Source organism: Ambystoma mexicanum, chromosome 8, assembly GCF_040938575.1.
Source record: "Ambystoma mexicanum isolate Mex_15411 chromosome 8, UKY_AmexF1_1, whole genome shotgun sequence".
Classification (NCBI taxonomy): domain Eukaryota; kingdom Metazoa; phylum Chordata; class Amphibia; order Caudata; family Ambystomatidae; genus Ambystoma; species Ambystoma mexicanum.
In genome coordinates, this window is record NC_090929.1 from 61,511,315 (window position 1) to 61,535,305 (window position 23,991).

Sequence of the window (23,991 nt, forward strand, 5' to 3'; positions counted from 1 at the left end):
ATAGGCGTATGTGTAGTGCAAGCTAACAGAAATGTAATATATTCGTGGACCGGTTATGGGTGTCAAGTGGCCACTATGCCTAACCACAGGCCAGGCTCATTGGCTACTTTGGGTGGGCTGTTTGGGCCTGTGGCATATGCAAAAGCCAGTGAGCGGTGTGGCACTTGGTCATGACCGCAAGCCAGGCAAAGTGCTATTTTGGGTGGCTTGTGTGGCAGCAGGCCATGGCCGTCTTCTGTAGTTCAGTGATGTTATTGATGATGAAATAAGCAATGTCATCAGTGTGCTCATGGTCTGTGTTAGGCAAGATTGTGTGCAGTACCCTTTGGAAGACTGTAGCAACCTTGACCTCCTGGCAATAGGAACCCAACCTTTGGTATAGGTCTGTACTACAGGTTGGTAGTGTGGCTGAGCAGCCAGGCCTATCTCAAGAGGGGTCAATGTGAGCAGTAGTGTTCTTACACAGAGGTTTACAGTGACAAGTATCCAAATAAACTCTTACACTCAAGGTTTCTTGATTAAACAATTATTAATTTAACCGTCAGTTGAATAAGCCTTCTTCAGATGGGGCAACATATAAGTAACAGACAAATACACTTCAAAATACACACTTAGTTTCTCTAAATCTGCAAGTACCATTTGGGATGGCACACAGAATTCCTACACCCTGAGGTGACTTAAATAACTAGGACACTGTGGACATGAATAGATCACTGGTACATTCAGCGCAATACTGAAGTTGGTGTCAAAGAAAAGGGTTTAAGAATAAAACAAAGATCACACAAATATTCTGAAGCAGGTAAGTACTTTTGAACCCACAATGAAAAGTAAATTAACCCTTTCCTGGAGGAAAGGTAAAGCACAAAGTCGGAGGTAAGAAAAGTCTTCCAGGGAGCCAGGCCAGCCAATGTTAATTGAACAAGACTCTAGGTGAGCTGAAGCACTTCTTGCAGGTAAGTAAAAGTCTAGCACAATGTTTTATAAGTCTTTGTAGAAAATGTAGAATCAATGTAGGGCCACAAGCTGGGATGCTTGTGAGGGGCAAAGCTGCAAGCAACTCTGCAAAAGCAACCAAGACAAGTCTTAACTGAGAACAGGTAAGGCTACACAACAAGAGGTAAGTCTCCTTAGTTTTACAGTACCTTTTGGTTAGAAGAAATGGTTCCAGCTGGATTCTGTTCCTGTACAGCTCTGCAGATACTGTTGTTCCTGGGCCTCAGTCGTGGGGACAAGAGGGAGGACGTCTGGGGACTCCTGCACTGCAATGGGAAGGTCAGCAGCAGCAAAGGGCAAATCTCAAATCGGCAGCACTTCACGGTTTCAGCTCCTTGCGTCTCAGCAAACAGCACCACTGAGGTTCTCGACTACCACTATGGACTTTCTTCGCATCCGGGGTCCAGCAGTCTGTTGAGGTGGCTCAGGCTGCGTCAGTCCTGCTTCCTGGGAGTCCGGTGGATCTTCCACAAGCTCCGGTCTGACTTAAAAGCGATGCACTCAATCTGGTGTTCCTCCCCCTGGCACTTCGGTTCCGGCAGCAGTAGCAGTGGAAGTACAGCCAGCTCCAAGAGGATGTCCAAACAAGTTCACTTTGGAGTTGTTTGGTCCCACCAACCCAAGGGGAGAAGTGGTCCTGGTAGGGCTTCTCTAGTCGAGGCGAATTCGGAGCTTCAGCACAGCAGCAGGGCTTCACAGGGCAAACCAACGGTCCAGGAGTTGCAGCAGGCGTCTCTTCCAAGTTGTTCTTCGGATTCCTTCGTCCAGTGGTCGACTCTCCCTTCCAAGCCAAACATCCTTCCTTTTATGCAAGTCTCTCCCATTCATTCCAGCCTATCTGTCAATCACACAGCAGGGTGGCTGTCCTGCAAGGACAGCCAGCCGGCCAATCACCTTTGGGTGCATTCCTTTAACCAAGGGGATTAAGCACAGGGAGTTTAGGGCACCTCCCTCACTTCCTGCCCCTGCCAGACACTATGGAGCTTGAGGCGGGCTTCAATCGTGAATCCCGCCAAAGACGAAACTAACTAAGGGACCAAACCTGGTTTGGCGCGCAGAGTAAATCTCAAGAAGGACCTTTACAACAAGAAATGGCGAAAAAAGACGACCGGCCCATTTGGACAAAATGGGCACCCCTGGGTGCCTTACTGCAGCTGCAAACGCAGCCCGCGGTAAAAACACACAATGGTAGTAAAAAGTAAACCACTGCCACCAGCCATTAATTGTAGAAAGGGTAACATAACAATGTTAGATGAGAAACTAGACAAAGGGGATAAGCACCCTATTGTAAGATAGTGTGTGCTGGGTCTAGAAAGTTATAACATCTAAGTAAAGTCAATTTCACTTCACTGCTCTTGGAAACAGTAGTTTCACCAAGAAAAGGTATATAAACCTTTGTGAAATCTAAGAGACTTCCCTGTGGCACTGCACTGAAGGTGCTGTGTGTCACAATGTAAAGATGTCTATGGAGTGTGTTAGACTCCAAAGTCAAAATCACAGAAAAATGCATGAGAAAGTGGAGAAAAAGGTCTCGCTCTCCAGGTTAAAAATGTAAAGTGCTGGGGTCTCTAAGGTAGAAAAAAATTAGCACATTTCTGAGAATTCTCCCTAACAATCTGAACAGTCGCAGGATTCTTCCTTTTATCCAAGAGTCAGGCTGGGGGAAGCCCACCAATGGTAAGGATCTGCACCATTCAAATAGCCAATGTCTATCAAATTATGGATAGCCACTGGTCACCACATCTGCCCAGCAACATACTTTCTTAGCCCTAGAAAGCCACAGCTTTCACTGGAAAAGGGATTTCCACATAAGGCATTTCCTGGCCAAAGAACAATATGACAAAAGAACAAGCGAAAAACGGTGATACAACCATCTTAGCTTGCTACCCAACTTTAGCAGCCATTCTTGGTAAATGCAAAAGCGCATGAGTAAAATAACATAACTGTAAAATATCACACCTGCCACCAATTTGTCTTGGTATGTTGTGATTGTTACCAAAATGCCCTTGTATAAAAAGATGTAAGGTTGCAAAGTAACCCAACTGCACTTCATTGTAAGGTGATGTGTTCCTTTGTAACAATGCAAACATTCCAAAAGAGAGAGTCTCTCAGTACATATAATCTTGGGGACTAGTCAGTTTCCCCAAAAGAATGAGCAAAAGGCAAGGGAAGTGAAGCCGGCTTTACTTGCCTCCAAAACCTCAGGGCAGGATTCAAAAGAACCAAAAAGGAAGGGTGTCCCATAGATGTTTATAGGAGGAAAGCAGTAATAAAAAGAAAATGTTTCCTAAACATGTTTAATTTTTTTAGTTGGCATTAGGAATTCTATCTGAGGGGTTGAGCTTCAGTTAAACACTGGACACGCTCATGAAAGCGAGGCGGCCTTCGCTGCAGTGTAATAATGCATCCTTAATGATCTGTTGTTGGGACGTCCTAGGGTATCGTCTGCCATTCTCCTCATGCTGGGATCATTCTGCTGATCTGCCTGTTAGGGAGAATTCTCATAAATTTGCTAATTCCCTTCACCTTAGAGACCCCCAGCAACTTTGCTGGATATTTGAGGACTTGATTCTTTTGCCTGGAAAGAGTGTGAGCCTTTGTTCCCACTCTTTCATGTATTTGATGTGTGTTTTACACAGCACCCTCACTGCGGTAACACAGCTATGTCTTTTTAGACTTCCCAAGGGTTTAAATACCTTCTCTGGGATAAACTTCTGTTTCCCAGAGAATGTAAGGTTAAATTGACTTTACTAGTCTTTTTAAATTCCTAGACCCAGCGCACACCATCTTCCTATAGAGTGCTGGAGGGGTTACCTAGTATCCCCTGTGTCTAGAAACTCATGTAGCAGTCAAATGCTACCCTTTCCTATCGAAATGGCTGGTGGCAGTGGTTTTACAACAAACTACCATGATTTTTCCCGACCGCGAACACCGGTAGCTAAAAATTGCGGGAGCCATGTTTTACAAGATGGCGCCTTAAGCCCCTTTGTTTAAACGGGTTCTGGTCTTTTTTTTTTTTCCCCATTTCTTTTTGGAAAGGTCCTGCTAGAGTTTGTCTCTGCGTGCCAAACTAGGTTTGGTCCTTTTGATTCCATGCCTTTGGCAGGCTTCAGGACTGAAGACGGCCTCTGGTGCCTGAGTGTCTGGGGTGGGCAGGAAGTGAGGGAGGTGCCCGAAACTCTGTGCTTAGACTCCTAGGAGACCCAAATGCACTCTGGCGTGATTGGCTGGCTGACTGACTGGCAAGGACAGGCAAGGACAGCCACCCTGCTGGGTGAGTGGCAGCTAGGCTGGAATGAAAGGGAGAAATCTGTTTAAAAGGCGAGTCTCTTGGACTGGAAAGCAGAGTCGACCACTTGAACGAAAGAACCGAAGACGAGCTGGAAGAGGACTGCTGCTGCAACTCCTGGACCGTTGGTTTGCCTGGTGAAGCCCTGCTGCAGGTCCGAATCACCAACATCATCTCGACAGAGAAGCCCCTTCAAGGACGACTTCTTCCTTTGAGTTGGTGGGACCAATCAACTGGTAAGCCACCTGGATACCATTCCTGGAGCTGGTTAGGATTAACCAGGGGGAAGGACACCAGCTTGTGTGCTTGACAACAGCTACTCCAACCGAAGATCTTCCATTTTGCCAGCTTGTTTGACCCGTCCCCGTGCAGGGCAGTAATCCACTGACGTCCTCCCTCTTGTCCCCACGACTGAGGCTCAGAAACAATGAGATCTGCAGGAACTGCCACGAACCAACGTCTTCAGCTGCATCTTTTCTTCATATTAAGGTACTGTGCCAACCCGATTGAGGGAACTTACTTCTCGCAGTGAAAGTTTGTGAAACTTTCTCAACTTGCAGGCCTAATCAGTTTGTGACCCAACATGATTCTTTTTCGTACAAACTACTTGTGAGAACATTGGCAAAGACTTTACCGTTTACTACAAGAACCGCTCTTTCCTATCCAAGACACTAGCCCATTGACTTTGGCCTAGGCCTATTGAACTGAATCGAGTCCTCTAGTGAACTGAAACTATTTGCACTGCCTAAGAAAGTATTTGTGATCTATTCTATTAACTTTTGCCTTTTTACTCCCATTCAAAGTAACTGAAATGCCATTTTGCTCCTATTTCCAGGAAGCCTAATTTACTCAAACATATTGGTTTGGTATTGAAGTATATTTGTGTATAACATTAAGTTGCCTCCTTCTAGTGAATGTTTTCTAAATGACTGTGTAATAAACGAATAAGTGTTTTTTACCAAGAAACCTTGAGTGTAATAGTTTATTTGAACACATGTGATTGTAGACCTGTGTAACATCATTACTGCTCACATTCCCATCTTTAGATAAGCCTGGCTGCTCAGCTCCGCTACCACAAAACTGTGTATTACAGACTGGTACCAAAGGTTGGTTTTGCTTACACCTGTAGTCCTAATTGTATGTGGTGGTCCCAGAGGGTACTGCCTGCAATTCTGCTTAACACTGACACCCTTTGTTCTCTACTGAGCTGCTAGGAGTCCTCTTCGTGTGTACCTCAGGCCTCCCAGAGTCTGTCTTGTCGCATTGTTCACTCCTAACCTGCATGATGTTGTTGTCGGACAGCAGTGTGTTTTTATTTTTTTTTATTTTTTTGGTCGTGGCCATTTTTTACTCAGAGTTCACACCTCTGGGCACGTGATCCTGTAAACCGCACCTAGGTAAGAAACATGCACGTGCCCGATTTATTTTGCTGTGCTGGAGCTGTTTTTGACACAACTTCTTCAGTGGGTGCTTACCTCTGGGTCCTGGGTGGGACATTATTCCTGATGCCCTCGGGTTCTCTGGCCCAGGGTCTGGAATCTGAAGGAGTTCCATTGGCTTCCATTCGGGGTCCTCCTGCTCTGCTGAATTTGTCTTTGTGGCTGCTCGTTTATCCTCTGACCTCTGGCTCTTTTGAGTAGGATCTCCTCTAGTCCTCAATGGGATTGTTTTGTAAATTGAGCTGGTTCTTAACTGTATCTTTAACTCTTGGAGGAATTTGGCTATGGCCCTGAAATGTTTCCCACCCTCTATCACTATGTTTAATTAAAGGGTTAGAATTAATGTGGACTAAGGTTGTGGGCCCAAGAGGTTTCCCCTTTTCTGAAAACCCCTTACCTGCGTGACCCTGGTCTAGGCCATACCATATATAGTAAGGTTGGTTGTGTCCTTGGGATACTGTGCCTAATTGTGAAGACGGATAGGCGATTTCACCCCCTCTGTTTATTTATGTCTGGGGTGTGACCACATATTGGCAGTGGTGTGAGAAGAGTCCTCTTACTCAGTGTACTGTTCTGGTGCACTGTGTATTTGTCAATACTGTGTATTGTGGTAAATAAGTATTTGAAGTGATGGAGATCTACATGTGTAACATAATTAAAGTATATATAGTTCAGTAAATCCGTGTGCTGTATTTTCGTGAGATAAGCGTCGACTAATTATCCCTTTGTGTGAGCCCTCTACTCCTATCTGAGAGTTGAGCCTTGTCTCTCTGTCCACTTTACTTCCCTTTAAGAAAGGGGTTTGCCTTCCCTTTCTTGTCAGGTGTTCGCCCCCATGAAGGTCTGGGCTTGTGGATCCCTCAGAGGGTTGTACAAAAACTGTCTTAACCCCCCAGTGTGTGGATGAATGTTTCTATGAGACCCTCGTGCAGCCTGCACTAAATTCCCCTCAACCTGGGAAGCCTTAGTCAACATTGAAGCAGAGCTCATTTAGTACAAAATGGCAAAGTAACGGTTCCCGATGTAAAAACTCAAATGCAGAGAGGAGCAACAAATGCAATGCTCTGCCCTAGGCCTTAAACATGCCCTGGCAGTCATTTGTTCCTGCTCAGGGGTCTAACAAAGTGGTACAAAGGCAACACAATGCTGCAGCCAAAATCACTAGCCTACAACCCAATAAACTCTCAAGGTGAGAGAATTCACCTGGGGCAAAATGTGTTCTTTTGGGAGTAACACATTTTGCCCATGTAGCTTTGTGGGCTACTAAGAGCTGCATATCAAAAATGAGTTGCAGCTTCCAGTGAGCCTTTAGAAAGCCAGCAAAAAGACTGGGTCTACTAAAATCAGCCAATGTGACCTAACCTTACACGAGGGAGTAGGCTTCGGCACACAGGATGTCCTAACTGGGTAGCTAGCTTGGCTGAAAAACAGCAAGGTTGAGGGGGATGGGGGAGTGGCGAAAGCACATGGGGCAGAAGGTTCTTCTTTTGGACTTGGCGAAAACATTTGAAGTTGGTGGTGGTGGTTTTTAAAAAAAAAAATTAGATTAGGTACAGCTCATACATTCTTTCTCCTGTTTATGATGTAACAGTGGAAGTTCCAGGTGACCGTGCCAGCATCTAGAATGTTGATCTCTCCTGGATGCAAGGTGCTGGGAACACTTTGGTTTGACAGCTGCACTGTATGCCTGTATATTGAGGTTTTGATGGCCAACTAGTGATATTCTTCCCTCTAACAGTCCTGCATTGGTTTTTCAGGCGCCTGATTGTTCCGGAACGTGAGACTTTGTTCAACACATTGGCTAACAACCGGGAGATCATCAACCAGGAGCGACAGAGGCTTAACCGACTGGTGGACAACCTGCAGCAGCTGCGGCTCTACAACCAGACATCACAGTGGAGTGTGCCCAGTGAGCATTCTCCCACAAGCAGTATCCCAAGGTCAGTGGCCCCCAAGATACAGGAGCATTCCTGTTGATAATTGGGTACCATTGCATGCTTTCCTTAAAAAAACGAAATTGCTGGGGCATTTGGGGGGCATATCTGTGCAGAGTATAAAGTATGTCTGGTACAGGGGAGGGACTCCTCTGTGGTGGGAAATGGTGGTCTGCTCATGGTGTTTGTTGGGACCGTTTTTCTGAAGTCCAACTAAGGGCTTGGTACAACCATACAACTGAGACAGTACACAACACCACACTTAGTATAAGGCTGTACCACCTGAGTATATGGTAGCATAGACAGAGCAGCCAGGCTCATTTTAGAAGGGAGAGAGGGCTGTAGCAAAGTGCATATAACCTGTAGTATACCAAGCACTCAATAGAAACACTTACAACCAGAAGTTTATTATAAATACACACAGTCCAAGTTAAGTCTTGGGCTAAGTACTGATCATAGTCATAAACACATGTATAGAAACACAACATAATGCTTGAAGGTTCACAGACCAAAGCATAAACCTTCTTCAGACTACCTAACAGTAATTCTAGGGAAGTCAGACCGTATAAACATTTAGTATAGGCCACACCCATTCATGGGGAGTAAAACCATTAGTTACTTTCTGATTACTTTCAGTATACAAGGGTAGTAGACCCTGTCAGTTATGCAGTGATACTATGCAAAGAAATCACATAGTCAACCCACTTGCAAATCTACTTTTCTGAATAGTGGAACACACATTCAAGGAAGAGTAGAAACCTAGAACTACATTAGGATAACACTGTTTTTCCATGGTGAGTACGACATTGTGGAGCAATATACAATTAGTTGTTTTTCAGCTCAGTGGAACACAGACTAAGATAAACAAGAACCCTTTACACTAATGTATGATTTCAAAAGGCAGACCACGGTCAGCTACACCTACAGAACACTAAGAATGGCACACAGCTATTCTAGGCAGGTAAAACCTAATGTTGTAATATACTATTACATTTACTTTTCAGGTCAGTGGAATACAGATTGAGGTAGCAATAACTCTCTTTCTGATGTTTGTTAATCTGCTTAGAATCACATGCTGTGCATAGGTCCGACATCCAGTGGTCACTGCGGAGTATTGCATTTTGTTTTTCGTAGTCGAAAAGGGGACGTCGACAAGGCGTGTGTTTAACACTATCCCTATAGTGACGTGCGTTGTACCCACAATCCCTCACGCGTCGAGGTCCCTCAGATTGTTTTTTTCCGCCCAGCTTATGGTCGCCTTACGCAGAGCTCCTAGAGAGACATTGCAAAACACTTACTACCGACCTCGGTCCTTAATTTATACTTATTGTTAAAGATCCCTCCCCTCGACGTTAGCTGTGAAGCTGTTTCTCCGCCGAGCAAGTTTTCGACGGAGGGGAAGAGACGGAGGAGATCCTTCGGCGCTGCCGAACACGTGGCCAGGCCTCGCCGGCCAACATACAGTAGGGAGAGTGGGGGTTCGAACTTTTATCTTCTCGTCGAGAATGTCTTTCTTTCTCCCCTATCTTTCCCTTGGGGTTGTTATCACCAGTTTTTATTGCCTCAGCTATGGAGAGGACACCTTTTAAGTTTTGCCCAGGCTGTAGGGGCAAATACACTTGGAAAGACAAACACAAGCTCTGTAATCGTTGCTTGCCCCTCGATCATAAAGAGGACAGCTGCGCGGCCTGTAAGCTCTTGAAACCAAGAACTCTTAAAGAACGGAAAGTTAAGAGGTGGGCGGACTACGCTATGTCGAAGTCAGTTTCCTCACCCGCCGCCGCTGTTACAGAAAGTGACGAGGAGGGTGATAACTCGACGTCCGTTACGGAAGTCATTAACCCCCAGAAGGAGCGCTCGCGCTCCTTGACGTCCGTCCCCGGCCCCGACGGGCTCGGCTCACGCCCTGCTTATGGGGATGAACACCCCGGCGACAAGGACGCACACAGACCCCATATGCCTAAGCACACAACCCACGGCTCTTCTTCATCGAGGACGAAGGATCCATCAGCGCCGAAGGGGACGCAGGGCACTCCGGCGTCTACCTCAGACCGTAAGGGTCTCAAGCCCCACCCGCAAACGCAGCCGCGACCAGCGATTGGGCTTTCATCTAACAGGGGCGCTACCTCAAAAACATCCGACGTAACGCTCCATAGAGCGGCCGTCGAGAAACAACGTGTAACGCAGGCAACGTCGACTCCAGAACCCTCTACTGACGAACTCGTTGTCGAGAGCCTGACGAGAATTGTTTCCGAAGACAAACGTAAGCGGACGACGAAACAGACGTTGAATACCGCACCAAAAGATATAGAAACACCGAAAAAGCACAAGAGTAGCCAGAAACTGCCCCCTTCATCTAAGGGCACTTCTGAACTACCGGAGGGCTTTTCTGAGGGCGACGGAAACCTTCCGTCGACGTTGTGGGAGCGTTCTAAGCGTTTGGAAGGTGAAAACACTGATTTCCCCCCTCTAGACTATTCAGGGGTTCCCCATGAGACCCTTGAAAGACTCCATTCTTGTATGGAGAAAATGGAAAGGTTTTTGGGTAGCCAAAACCCACCCACACCCAAAAGACCAAGAGAATGGACCCAGGATGACCCTAGGGTCAAGATTCCTAGGCTGTTTCCCTCTTCTACAGACGCATATGACCTCACTGAAGAGGAGCAATACCTCCAGGAAGATGAGGAGTGTTTGGGTGGAGAGGAAGAACATGAGGAAGAGGGGTTTGAAGAAGACCCTTACACTAGTGCAGGAGCTTTTGAAGAAGATACAGCTACCTCACAGCCCTGGCAATCCCCATCAGTGCACTCAGACCCTGATGTCTTTCACCCTTCTCCTCCCAAGGACTCACCTATTGGAAACACCTCCCCCATAGATGACCAACCTTCACTTAATGCACTATTGCGCAAGGCAGCAGCGCATTTTGAAATAGACACAGGGGAGACTCTTCCGGACATAGACTTTGTAGAAAAAGTTATTAAAGAAAAAGCCCCGGTTAGCCAGTCTATTCCGCTCCTGGCTTCTATAAGGAGAAGAATAACTCCTTCCCTTTCCAATCCGGCCTTAGTCAGAGGGGTCAACCCTCCGATAGAAAAGCTCTTCAGCCCTTCGTCCTCTGACCCTTTGTACATCAGGGGACATTCTATTCCGGACTCCCTTGTAGTTACTAATACAAGAAAAAGAGCGGGGGTACCACTATCTACTAGTGAGGCACCACCTGACAAAGAGGGCAAGAAGCTCTATGCACTTGGGAAGAGAATCACGACCTCCGCCGCCTTCTCAACTAGGATTGCAAATAACAATTCCCTACTAGCTAGCTACGCAGATGCACAGTGGAGCAACCTGCGCAGCGAAGCAGAGGACGCACCAGAACCCCTGCGTTCACGCCTGCTAGCTATAATCTCAGAGGGAACTCTTGTAAACCAGGGCATCGTAAAGAACTCCTTAGATGCCACAGAGACGGCTGGCCGTTCCCTGGTTCAGGGAATACTTCTCAAACGCCATGTCTGGCTGCGCAATTCGGGATTTAAGCCGGAAACCCAGGCTTCCCTGATAAATAAGCCCATAGAACAAACACATCTGTTTGGGAAAGCAGTTGATGAGGCCCTAGAACATGCGAAGAAAGAGTTTGATACCATCAAGACTCTTGACCAAATTTCTAGGCCACCTAACAGACGCAGCTATGGCAATAGACGCTCCTTTCGTGGCCAACGCCAGCAGCAAAGCCAACAGCAATTTTACTCTGCTACCAACTGGCCCTCTAACCAAAGCACCCAGTTCAGTCAAAGAGGCCACGTCGTTGCAAAGGAAGAGGTCGCGGCTCCAGCCCCAAAGGTCCCACGCCCAATACCAACAAATGACCCGAAGATTCGGGTCCCCTCCCATGCATCACCGGTCGGGGGCCGGCTAACATCGTTCCTTTCAGCATGGGAGGGAATAACGTCAGACCGCTGGGTATTATCCACCATAGCCCACGGATACTGCATCGAATTCAACGGTTCCCCGAAATACAGACCCCCACGGAACCGACGCATGACACCGGAACACCTCACTATTCTTCTTCGAGACGTAGAAGAGCTACTGAAAAAAGAAGCTATAGAGGCTGTCCCCCTATCTCAGGTAACAGAAGGTATTTATTCAGTGTACTTCCTTGTACCCAAAAAGGATTTAACCATGCGCCCTGTATTAGATCTGCGCCCAGCGAACAAGTTTGTCAAACCCCAAAAGTTTCGTATGGTGACCTTGCAGGAAGTAATCCCACTGTTATCACAGGGGGATTACATGACAACACTAGACATGAAAGATGCATACTTTCATATTTTAATGTTGCCAGCGCACAGAAAATACCTCAGGTTCAAGATAGAGAACAAACACTACCAGTTCAGAGTACTACCCTTCGGGATAGCATCTGCACCAAGGGTATTCACGAAAGTACTGGCAGTGGCAGCGGCCCACCTGCGCAGGTTATCCATCCCGGTATACCCTTACCTCGACGACTGGCTCATAACAGGGGATTCTTACGAAACATGCTTCTCCAATACCCAAAAGACCGTAGACCTTTTGTCCCAACTGGGCTTCTCCATCAACGAAAAGAAGTCCAGCTTAGACCCCAGCCAAATCAAACAATTCCTAGGGGCTCTAATTCGAACAAAGGACGGCCTCGTCTTCCCCTCCAACGAGAGGGTCCAAAACATGCTGTTTCAGATCCCCTATTATGTGGCAGGTCGAGAGGTGACGGTACGCAAAGCAATGCGCTTGCTAGGGATGATGGCGTCATGTATTTATTTGGTACCTCACGCGCGCTTGCGCATGCGCCCAATGCAAGAGTGGCTTTACAGCCAGTGGTGTCAGGCCAGCGGACAATGGGACGACCTAGTGGTGGTCTCGCAGGCCTTGGTTCTCTCGCTACGGTGGTGGACAAAGGAAAACCTGTTATTAGGGAAGACTTTTGCCACACCCGCAGTGGAAGCCACTCTAACCACAGACGCATCCCTTACAGGATGGGGGGCTCACCTATCCCATCAGACTGCTCACGGAGTGTGGACTCCGAGCTTAGCATCCAAGCATATAAACCTGCTGGAACTACTAGCGGTGTTCAAAGCACTGAAAGCCTTTCAGGAACACTTACAAGGAAAGACAGTGATGGTCCTCACAGACAGCACCACAGCCATGTACTACCTCAACAAGCAAGGGGGCACTCACTCTCCAGGACTGTCCAAGCTGTCCCAGAATATATGGAAGTGGGCTTTCAAACACAACATGTTCCTACTATCACAACATGTACCAGGGGAACTCAATCTGCTAGCAGACAAACTCAGCAGAGACTTCCCCCTGCCCAAAGAGTACGAATGGCAATTGCACGAAGACATCGTCTTAGACGTCTTCACGCAATGGGGATTCCCGGAAATAGACCTGTTCGCAACCCTGGAGAACTCACAATGCCAAAGTTACACCTCCAGGTACCCCCAGAACCAGTCCAAGGGGAACGGTCTGTCGATTCAATGGTCAGGGAAATTTGTTTACGCCTTTCCCCCGACTCCCCTCCTCAACAAAGTGGTGCACAAGATGCACCAGGAGCAGGTTACCATGATACTAGTGGCCCCAATGTGGGCCCGGCAGCCATGGTTCGCTCACCTGATGGAGATGTCCCTATCTCCCCCAATGAAACTTCCCTGCCCGTACAACATGCTGTCACAAGACAAGGGCAGGACACTGCATCCATGCCCTCAGACCATGAACTTAGCAGCCTGGCTCCTGAGATCATAGAATTTGGACATTTACATCTCCCACAGAGATGTATGGACATCCTCAGGGAAGCCAGAAAACCTAATACTCGCCACTGCTATTCTAGCAAGTGGAAAAGATTTGTCATCTGGTGTAGAGGTAAGAACATCAACCCGGTTGACTGCTCTGCCACTAACATTATTCTGTACTTGACCCATTTACTGGATTCAGGTCTAGTGTTTAATTCCATTAAAGTCCACCTAGCGGCACTGTCTGCATACACCACTTCCCAACTTAGTGTCGTGGTGGAAGATACCAGTTATCAAGGCCTTCATGGAGGGGGTAAAGAGAATACACCCTCCGATAGCTAACCCAGCTCCCGGATGGGACTTAAACGTGGTACTTTCTAGACTCATGGGCACTCCTTTCGAACCCATGCACAAGGCAACTCTTAAATACCTCACTCTTAAGACTGCTTTCCTAATAGCTATCACCTCCATTAGGAGAGTAAGTGAACTACAGGCTCTTTCTGTACTAGACCCCTTCGTAACAGTTCACAAGGATAAGGTTGTTCTACGCACACACCCAAGGTTTGCACCAAAATTCATCTCGAAATTTCATGTAAACCAGTCTATAGAACTAACAACGTTCTTTCAAAACCCTTCCAGCTTGGGAGAAAAGTCTGCATACACTAGATGTACGCAGAGCTGTCATGTTCTACATGGAAAGAACCAGAACACTGAGAAAGACTAATCAGTTCTTTGTCTCGGTGGCAGCAGGAAGAGAAGGAGATGCAGTTTCTAAGTCCACTATATCTAGATGGATTGTACAATGCATCACTCTCTGTTACACTCTTGCTAAGAGAGAACTACCCTTCAAGCCAAGAGCACATTCCACTCGAGGCACTGGGGCTTCCATAGCATTCATTGCAAATGTTCCCCTTGAGTCCATCTGCAAAGCGGGTACCTGGAGTTCTGTGCACACCTTTACAAAACACTACTGTCTAGATGCACACTCTAGATCTGACTCCCAGGTGGGACAGGCAGTATTAAGACATCTTTTCTCTACTGTTCCTTCTCATAACCCACCGCCAACTCCGGGTACTGCTCGCTAGTCTATGCACAGCATGTGATTCTAAGCAGATTAACAAACATCAGAAGACAATGCATTACTTACCGTAAAAGCATTTCTGATGGTTGTATCTGCTTAGATTCACATGCGCCCGCCCTTCCTCCCCGCTCGGATGGAAGGAACATAGACATCCTTTCCTTATTTCTCTCTTTTCTGTACTCACTCACGTCTAGAAGGCTCCCTCATGGCAGAAAAATACAAACAGAGGGACCTCGACGCGTGAGGGATTGTGGGTACAACGCACGTCACTATAGGGATAGTGTTACAGACACGCCTTGTCGACGTCCCCTTTTCGACTACGAAAAACAAAATGCAATACTCCGCAGTGACCACTGGATGTCGGACCTATGCACAGCATGTGAATCTAAGCAGATACAACCATCAGAAATGCTTTTACGGTAAGTAATGCATTGTCATCTTATTTTAGGATGCCCCACAGTTATTCAAGGTAAGTAAAACCTATGCACTTTTTTTAAAGGAGCTACCAGCAACTAAAAAGTAAGTATAAACCTAATACAGACTTTTTCTAAACCGGCTATACAGCAAGTTAGGGAAAGCAAGGCCCAGTTGGGAAACGTATATATCTATTCTCTGAAGGAAATAGTTGGGGAAGCCAACATCATTACTTTTGAGAAAAAGGCACAACCAATTCACAGGTGAGTAAAATATCCTTGCATACACTTTTTAAAGTGGCAGAGCACATTCAAGGTAAGTAAGAACGTTTGTGACTGCTCACTCTGAGTTACAGTTACCAACCAACTAATGTACAAGTAAGTACACTTTTAAACATGTGTTCTTTTTTTCTAGGCAACAGGCCCAATCCTTAGACAGTCTTTCCCTTGTTCTTGGAGCATGAGTGTTCTCAGTGGCAGAAAGGGGGGCTCACTATGCTCTAGTGTCCAACAGGCAGTTCAGGATAGGCATAGAAGTAGCAAAAGTCACATTTCCTAAGGAAGACTGGTCAAACAAGTAAGTATTTCACTTCAGAGTTAGTTGAGGGTCCGTGGACTTCTAAGAAGACACCCTAGGCGGATTCTAGCAGTGGACCTGGGTGAACTGGATGAGAGGACTCCCAATCACAAGAAACGCCTCAAAGCTTTACAGAAATCACACAGGCTTAATGTAAGTAAATGCCCCAGCCAACACAGTACCTTAGCACGGAAGAAGAGTTGCAGCAAGAAGACTTCGGGATCTGCAGCCAAAAACCTGGTTGATTAATTCTTTTATTATGAAGACTGGACACTGGAAGGGCTTTTGCAGCAGGGATCATGGGGAAGGCTCTAGGAAAGAGGTTCTTCACAAGGTTTACTCGGCACAGAAGAGGTTGCAGTGGGGGAGACTTCAGTCAACAACTCGGTCGTTGAATTCCGTGTCATGAAGACAGGACACTGGAAGGGCTTCTGCAGCAGGGATCAACGGGGAAGGCTCCAGCCAAGAGTTTCTTCGCAGCTGGATTTGCACCCTTTTTAGGAGCCAGACGAAGACTGAATATCACAATTGGATTCTCGTTGTTTGTAGGGTCCACCACTCTGGTGAGGGGACACTTCAGACTCGATACACGTCTCTGGAGGTCCAGGAGGAGGCCACCAAAGTTTCAGCTCAATTTGGAAGACCATGCACCGCACAATGGCTCGAGGTCCCAGGGTATTCGGTTATTGCAGCCCGCAAGTTCGCAGCACGATGTGGAATGGCTCAAATTGCAGGTCTTCTTTAGTCCAGTGGATCGCACCAGGCTCTGGGTCAGGGTCGTTTTCGGAGTCCCCAGGTCGTTTGGAAGGAATGGTAAAAGCAGTCTCTGGATACACAGCAGGCTCTCCGGGTTACTGGAAATCGTCGCTACCACGTTTTCTGCATCTTCCTCTTCGGGTTCAGGTACAGTGGTGAACTACTTCTTCAGCTTCCAGGATCAGACTTTTATGCAGGAACCCAGCCAATCAAACGGACGTGCAATATTCAAACCTGGGGGGGTTTGAGGGGATGGCAGTTCTTTCAGGACATCCAGGCTCCCAGTTTGAACTGGATTCTCGCAGGCAGGCTGAAAGACAAAGTGGTGCGAACTTGCCTCCTACCTTCACAAACACTCTGGAGCCTGGGTGGGCTTGACCGAGGTCTCCAGCCAAAGGTAAAATGGACACAAAGTATTTTCGTGCCTTAGAATGGCGAAAAAAAAGATGGGGGGCGGGGGGGCATTTTGGTAAAATGAGCACCCATGGGTTCCTGTGGAAAACAAACAGCCCGTGGCAAAGGTGCATCAAATTTAGTAAAAAGGTTCATTGCCACCAGCCATTTAAGGTTTGCTTGTCCCTGTAACAGAAAGGTTAGTGTTAGTGAGAAAGGGGATACATGGTATCTCCCCAGCACTCCACCTAAGGTGGGGGGGGGGGGTGCTGGTTTCACCTAACAAAATGTAGAAGGGATAAAAATATCGTTCTGCCCTTGGGAGCTGTAGTTCTCACAAGGTTAGCCTGAGAAAGTAAAAGGGGACCCCAAATGGGGCAACCCTGTAACAATAAAAAGGTATATACCACAAATTGTCAAAGAAAATAAAATTAAAAGGACACTATCAAGAGTCTTAAAAATGACATCCATAAAATGAATAAAAGGTTCTTTGCGTGTGGAAAAGGGTTCCCACTCAATGAGATATAGGGAAAAATAATCCACCAGTGAAGCAAAAAGTTCTGGGGTTCTCACAAGTGCGATAGATTTAGCACTAAGGTTAAAGTCTTACCTAACACGGACTTCCGTCTCAGTGAAACATTTTAAATGACTTCCGAACCAGTTGCAAGCACAGGTTGTGATGACTGTTCTGCTCTCGAAGCCCCAGGAGGGTGGGGATATATTCTTTTTGCAAAGGGCTATCATAATGTTTTTCAATAAATAAACATTTATGTAGCTTCATAGTAGTAGTATGATAAAAGGATAAGCATAAAGGCTCAAAGGTGACGCATTAACTCTTGCTTATGGATTGGTATGTTAGTTTGCTGCAAGAGTCCTGGTTTTTCATTGGGAATGTGTGTTTGGCGTTTTCTTAAATTTTGTGGCATTTTAGCGTCTCGCACAATGTCTCGGTTTACAGTGCAAACAATGCCTTTTTACACAATGTGTTCTCTTTTTCCCCAGCCTGGACCTAGAACTTGAAAGCCTCCGTAAAGCCTTGACCAAAACCACTTTGGACACCCCTGCCAAGCCTTTGCCAAAGCTTCCTGGTAACGCTCTGTGGCATGCTGTACTCTTGTGTTGATACCGCTAGGAACAAACTATACACTCCTGGTCATGCTTACTGCAGATAATGTTTCCTCTAATAATCTGCGGGTGGCCTGCTCTACTCAACCGCTAAGACTGTTTGCTGGGTACTGTATTCTCCTGCTAATGCTCTGGTTTGCTGTACTCTCCTCGTAATGCTCTCGGGGGCATGGTTTACTCTCCTTGTAATACTGTCTGCAGGATGGTGTACTTTTCTGTTAATCCTCCCCGTAACGTAATGTTCTCCCTTGCTAATGCGGAAGGTGACCCGCTTTACTTTCCTGATAATTCTCTGTTGCATGCTGTACTGTTCACTAAGGTGCTCAACACCATGTCGAAGAAAGTACAGACCAACTGTGTGTAGTCATTGCCGGCTACCTTGGGCAAGGCTGCCCAGCTTAGAATTCCCTCATGTGGAAAACCTCCTGGGTGAAGAAGCTAATTAGCTTTCAGTGTTATCAACCCCCTGTGCCAACATTCAAAGAACTGATACCAACCAGGCAGCTCGCACAGCTAGTAAAGTGAGGGTGTTTGCCAACTGAAAAGGTGGTTACTTTATGAAGTGCTGTCCCTCAGAAGTCTTAACGCTTCTAAACTGCGCATCAAATTTCCACCCTTTCTGCTCCGAGGATCAAAGGCTTTTGGGTCAGGACCAGAACCTGATAAGCGAGGAACATGAATTGGAGGGTATGGGGCAGTATGGGGCATGGGAATGGCCGGATGTTAGCGGAAGCAAAAGCATTTTAGACATGACCATAACAAGTTATACACACCAAAACATTGTTTTTTCTAATTTTATAGTATTTTTATAGTATATAAAATATGTATATATAAAGAGGTCTATTTTATAACTTTAATTTAGAAGATGGAAACATTGGTGCTTCAAACGTTTGGACATATCATATTCAGAACAAAGTGAGTGATTGGTACTGCGTGAGCCACCCAAGGCCAGTCCTGGTCTACAATGTAGACATTAGAAATGAATGCCATGGTCCCGGTCATTGGTGAGAAGAGAGAAAAGACAGGGTTGTGGATTCATTATCCAGCACCACCTTCTAGAAATAGATGAGCAGGCAGACAAGTCGGAATAGCAAACATTACCCAACATTCTATTGTGCCTTTGCCCAGCAGGTGGCTTTGGCTATAACTGACACTGTTTATGCTTTTTCGTGAATGAGTTGGATGCTTGGTATCAAGGTGGTGACCTCACATAAACCTTAAGAGATCCACTGCGAGGGTGGGGGGATGGAGACATTCTGTCATGTCGAGCAATGTGAATCTTAACTGCATCAGAATTGGGCAATCTACAGCAAGTTTCTGGTGTGCAGAGTAGGCAGTCTTGTATGTTGGTTAGAAAGAACACGGCATGCATGTTAGGCAGACCGCCCCTAGAGCATATGGACTGTGGGATTGGGGATGGGGTGGGTCAGAACCTTTGTTGGAGTAGGACAATGCTGTATTTTATGATGTTTTAAACCATCCTCGTCTTTGATGTAAGAGTATAGAGTCTCTGTGCTTTGCCTGTGTTCAGGTGATATGCTGTAGACTTGTCTATGCACCAGACAACACGCGGGTCTATAGAGACCTAGCGCACAGCTCCACAAATGCATGCTGCCAATGGAACACTAGCCATGATGGGTGCCCCCCAATTGGGCAAATCGTGCAAAGTAAAATGGTGTTCAAAACCACAATGTTGAGTGCTCCTGGCGACGTCTGGCTGACCTTTGACAGGGCACCCTGTAATCGATAGTGCCTGTTCACAGCATAGTCTGTAATTGTACAATGTTTTGTTCTACAGGAAAGTTGTCCCCGGGGAAGCAGGCTCAACTGAGGAATTTCTTGACTAAGAGGAAGACTCCTGCTGTGAGATCGACGGCACCAGGTACCTTTCACTTTTACCTTGAATACTGTGTTACTGCTTCTGGGGCAGCTTTCAATAAATTCCTGTTGCTCAGAATTATTTTCCTGTACAGAAGAAAAGACATTCGGCCTCATTAGGACCCTGGCGGCAGGGTTCTTATTAAGGGCACGTCTGCCGCCGCTAATTATTTTTTTCTTGGACCCAGTAAAAACCAATCCCCATTCCCATTTGAGCCGCACAGGGCTCAATGGCCTGCGTGCGCCCCCTTCTAAAAAAAGCCTAATCTAGACCCTGCTAACCCTAACAACTACCGACCCATAACCACATTTCCATTCTGGCTAAAACTACTCAATAAGGCCGCCCACATACAGATCCAACTATATCTCGAATCATACTCCATCCTAGGTAAAAGACAATCTGGGTTCCGTAAGGGTCACGGAACTGGAACCGCCCTCCTAGACCTCAAAAACGAAATTACGAATATCCTAGACAAAGGTAAGCCTGCACTCCTCCTTCTCCTCGACCTCTCAGCGGCATTTGATCTAGTAGATCATACCACATTAACCAGCCACTTGACGCATGCAGCACACTTCTCCAAGGAAGCTACATCTTGGGTAACCTCCTTCCTACAAGGCAGAGCTATGAAAGTGTTCTCCAACACAGCTCATGCAGCCCCCTCCATCGTTCACTGCGGGGTTCCTCAAGGTTCCTGTACTGCCCCCACTCTATATAATCTCTTTACTAAACCCCTATTTGACAAGCTAGACGCAATGGGAATCATTTACACTAATTACGCCGACGACAGGCAGGTACTCCTTCCCTTGTCAGGTAACTCAACAAGATTCCACGTCCCTTCAACTAATTTACTCCACCATACAAGCCTGGATGGCTACCAATGGCCTCTGCTTGAATGGGGACAAAACCGAAATCCTCATCCTTGGTCAGAAACCCACCCTCTCCAACCTCAACCCACTATACACTAACTTCAACATAGACAACTGCATCATCCCACTCTTATCCTCAGTCAAAACGCGAGGTGTACACATAGACGCCACCCTATCCATGGATAAACAAGTTAGCGCCATAGTATCAGCATCAGCGCTAAACACAAAACTCAACGCAATAAAACCCTTCCTAAGGAAAGACAACTGCCTCTCCATCGCGAGAGCCACCATATGAGCTAAACTGGACTGTATTGTATACATATTTTATATACTATAAAAATACTATAAAATTAGAAAAAACAATGTTTTGGTGTGTATAACTTGTTATGGTCATGTCTAAAATGCTTTTGCTTCCGCTAACATCCGGCCATTCCCATGCCCCATACTGCCCCATACCCTCCAATTCATGTTCCTCGCTTATCAGGTTCTGGTCCTGACCCAAAAGCCTTTGATCCTCGGAGCAGAAAGGGTGGAAATTTGATGCGCAGTTTAGAAGCGTTAAGACTTCTGAGGGACAGCACTTCATAAAGTAACCACCTTTTCAGTTGGCAAACACCCTCACTTTACTAGCTGTGCGAGCTGCCTGGTTGGTATCAGTTCTTTGAATGTTGGCACAGGGGGTTGATAACACTGAAAGCTAATTAACTTCTTCACCCACGAGGTTTTCCACATGAGGGAATTCTAAGCTGGGCAGCCTTGCCCAAGGTAGCCGGCAATGACTACACACAGTTGGTCTGTACTTTCTTCGACATGGTGTTGAGCACCTCCAAGAACAACCTATCCAAACTCCAAACCACTCAAAACAACGCTCTTAGAACAGCCCTCAGCATACCAAAAAGAGAACACATCACCCAAGCCAAGAAGACAGCCCACTGGCTCCCAGTTAAGGATAGAATTGCCTTCAAGATTCTCACTACCACGCATAAATGCATCAACCACACGGCACCATCCTACCTATCCGACATCCTGTACAAGTCACAATCCACAAGACCTATCAGATCCACATACACCAACCTACTCACCATCCCGCGCATCAACAGAACGAAGGCGGGAGGTATTGGCTTCCCGTACCTTGCACCCAAGCTCTGGAACGCACTGCCCACCAACCTCAGAGCTGAAACATCTCTCCTCTCATTCCGCAAACAACTCAAAACTGCCCTCTTCAACTAACATTCTCACTGTACCTCTCATGTTCAATGAATGTATGTCACTAAAGCATAATCATTGCCCAATATAACTAAGGGCACCTACATGTATGTAACTAAGTCTAAGAAACAATGTAACAAGCGCCACGATGCCTTCGGTCTGCTGCACGCTCAACAAATGTGAATAAATAAATAAATCCTGGCCTGCTAGCGGGTCCCGCTTTTCACGTATGCTCAGACCAGACGTGAAAAGCGGGACCCGCTAGCAGGCCTCGTAAAAGGGCATCCTGTAATGAACGGTGCCGGTCCCATACCGGCACAGTTCATTACATGAGCGCCAGGGTCCTAATGAGACCCATTATCTAATAACGTCAGAAAATTTGCAGAACTCCTAAACGATGCTTAAGCAAAATGTGCAATGTTAGGAAAGATTTCTCTTTTAGGCAACTTTCCCTCTGTATTCTATGGACCCGCAAACCTTTTGGCTTTGTTTACACCTTCTCCTGACTTTCAGCTTCACTTCCCTGGCCTTTTGCTCACTTGTTATGGCGAAACTGACTAGTCCTTCAGATTGTCAGTACTAGGAAACTGTTTCCCCTTTTTATGTTTTTACTGGTCATCTGTGTGGATACATTTTTCATATTGCACACAGCATTTTCCAATGCAGTGCAATGGGGATACTTTTGTATCACCCTAGACTTGTGTAAGTGAGAGGCCCCCAAAAATACAGTTAATTCTCCCATTGGACTCAATCAAGACACGCCCCAGGAGGGAATGAGACCAAGACCAAGTGCTGGTGTTAAAAAAAAGGCTTTTATCTAAATTAGGGCAAGCAGAATCTACTCTGCTCACGCCGCGAGCGCTCTGCAGAAAACATGTTACAATTTACTTTTATACACAAAATTCGTTATCAAGCAGAGGGAAGGCCTAAGGGGCACATGAACAGTTGGGATTGGTAACTAAGGGCGGGCACCTATAGATGCCATAGGATCGGGTGGCTGTGGTTGGCTCAGGAACCTGTGGTGTTGGGATGGTGCTTCTCGGGTCAATCGGTCAGCTGGGCTCATCGAATTGGCATGTGGGATCGTTAACTTGTTGTGCTGTTATTTATTAAATAACCATTTGACATTTGCCCTTGTGGCGCCACATTCCCATTCATTCACTACCATAATCTGCTTGTCCAGCGAGCTCAAAGGCCTGTGGGCTTAGGCACTTGGGAAAACGTGTTTCAAGTACTGGTTAATTTATCATTGGGTATAGGTTAAAATACAGTCATTGAATGCGTCACTAGATCTATTGAGAGGCTGACTTAGCTGTGTGTTGATAGAATTTAAGATGTACTGGCTGGAGAGGTGAGGCTTTTGAGGTCGATGTGCGGTCTGGAATGTCCATCTGATAAACAGAGGGCTCTAAATCTAGAAATGGAATCGCACATTAAAGAATAGGTCGCACGTGGCACATACCATTTTAGTCATATTGTGGGGTGTTAGTGGTCGGTTGTTCAAACATCATTAAATCTCTGCTAAGCTACCTTGACACCATGAGGGGTAGAGGAGAATCGAAACATCTTTGTGGTACAGTTCCGCGTTGTACAAAGAAACAGGACCTTCAGAGATAGTTTTACACTCAGGCTTTTACACGTGGCCTACTACATTACATTCGGGTTATACTTGTTTGGGAATATACTATAGTTTCTAGCTGGCTAAATATTCTCATTGTAACAAAACTCATTAAGAAATTACACATGTGCTTAAGCTAGTGTTTGTCTTCCATTAAAACAGTTCATTGCTCAGGGTCTATGCATGTGGCCTTACACATGTTGCATCTTAGTGAGAATAATTGGTTGCTGTATTACGTTTATACAATATCGTACATGCACTTACATTTGAACTACAAAATGAGGTAGCTTAGTGCTGGCATATACAGTATTTCTCTTAACCGTGTCATACCATTCGTTAATATACATCACACTTTCATGACTAAACTCTAACGTTAGAACTTTTACTTAAACAGATGTTATACCGTGTGCTAATATCTTCATTGTACTACTTTTGATCTTTCATTATTTTGCATGCAAAAGGCACTTGGCTCTCTTCTTATAAAAGCCCAAACAATCAAACAAACTTGACGGTCGCTTCTAACTGTTGACCCTGCTTTAAGGCATATGGGGAGGGTGTTCTTTATGGCCAGGGTCTGTTGGCTGTGGGGGCAGGTTTATAGAGACGGATGGCTTCTGCGCTGGCCCCTGCTCAGGGCCATACCAGGGTCAATGAAGTGAGACGGAAGGC

The 23,991-nt window shown here is 46.2% G+C and overlaps 1 protein-coding gene across 3 annotated transcripts in view; it reads left to right on the top strand.

Moving 5' to 3' along the window:
- Positions 1 to 23,991, top strand: part of NUP214 (nucleoporin 214) — a 1,006,718-nt gene that overhangs the window by 392,000 nt on the left and 590,727 nt on the right. For all 3 annotated transcript variants that reach the window (XM_069609281.1, XM_069609279.1, XM_069609280.1), the window contains exons 19-21: positions 7,479 to 7,661; positions 17,631 to 17,716; positions 19,552 to 19,635. In XM_069609281.1, the coding sequence (XP_069465382.1) occupies positions 7,479 to 7,661; positions 17,631 to 17,716; positions 19,552 to 19,635 (353 nt within the window). The remainder of the gene's footprint in view (positions 1 to 7,478; positions 7,662 to 17,630; positions 17,717 to 19,551; positions 19,636 to 23,991) is intronic.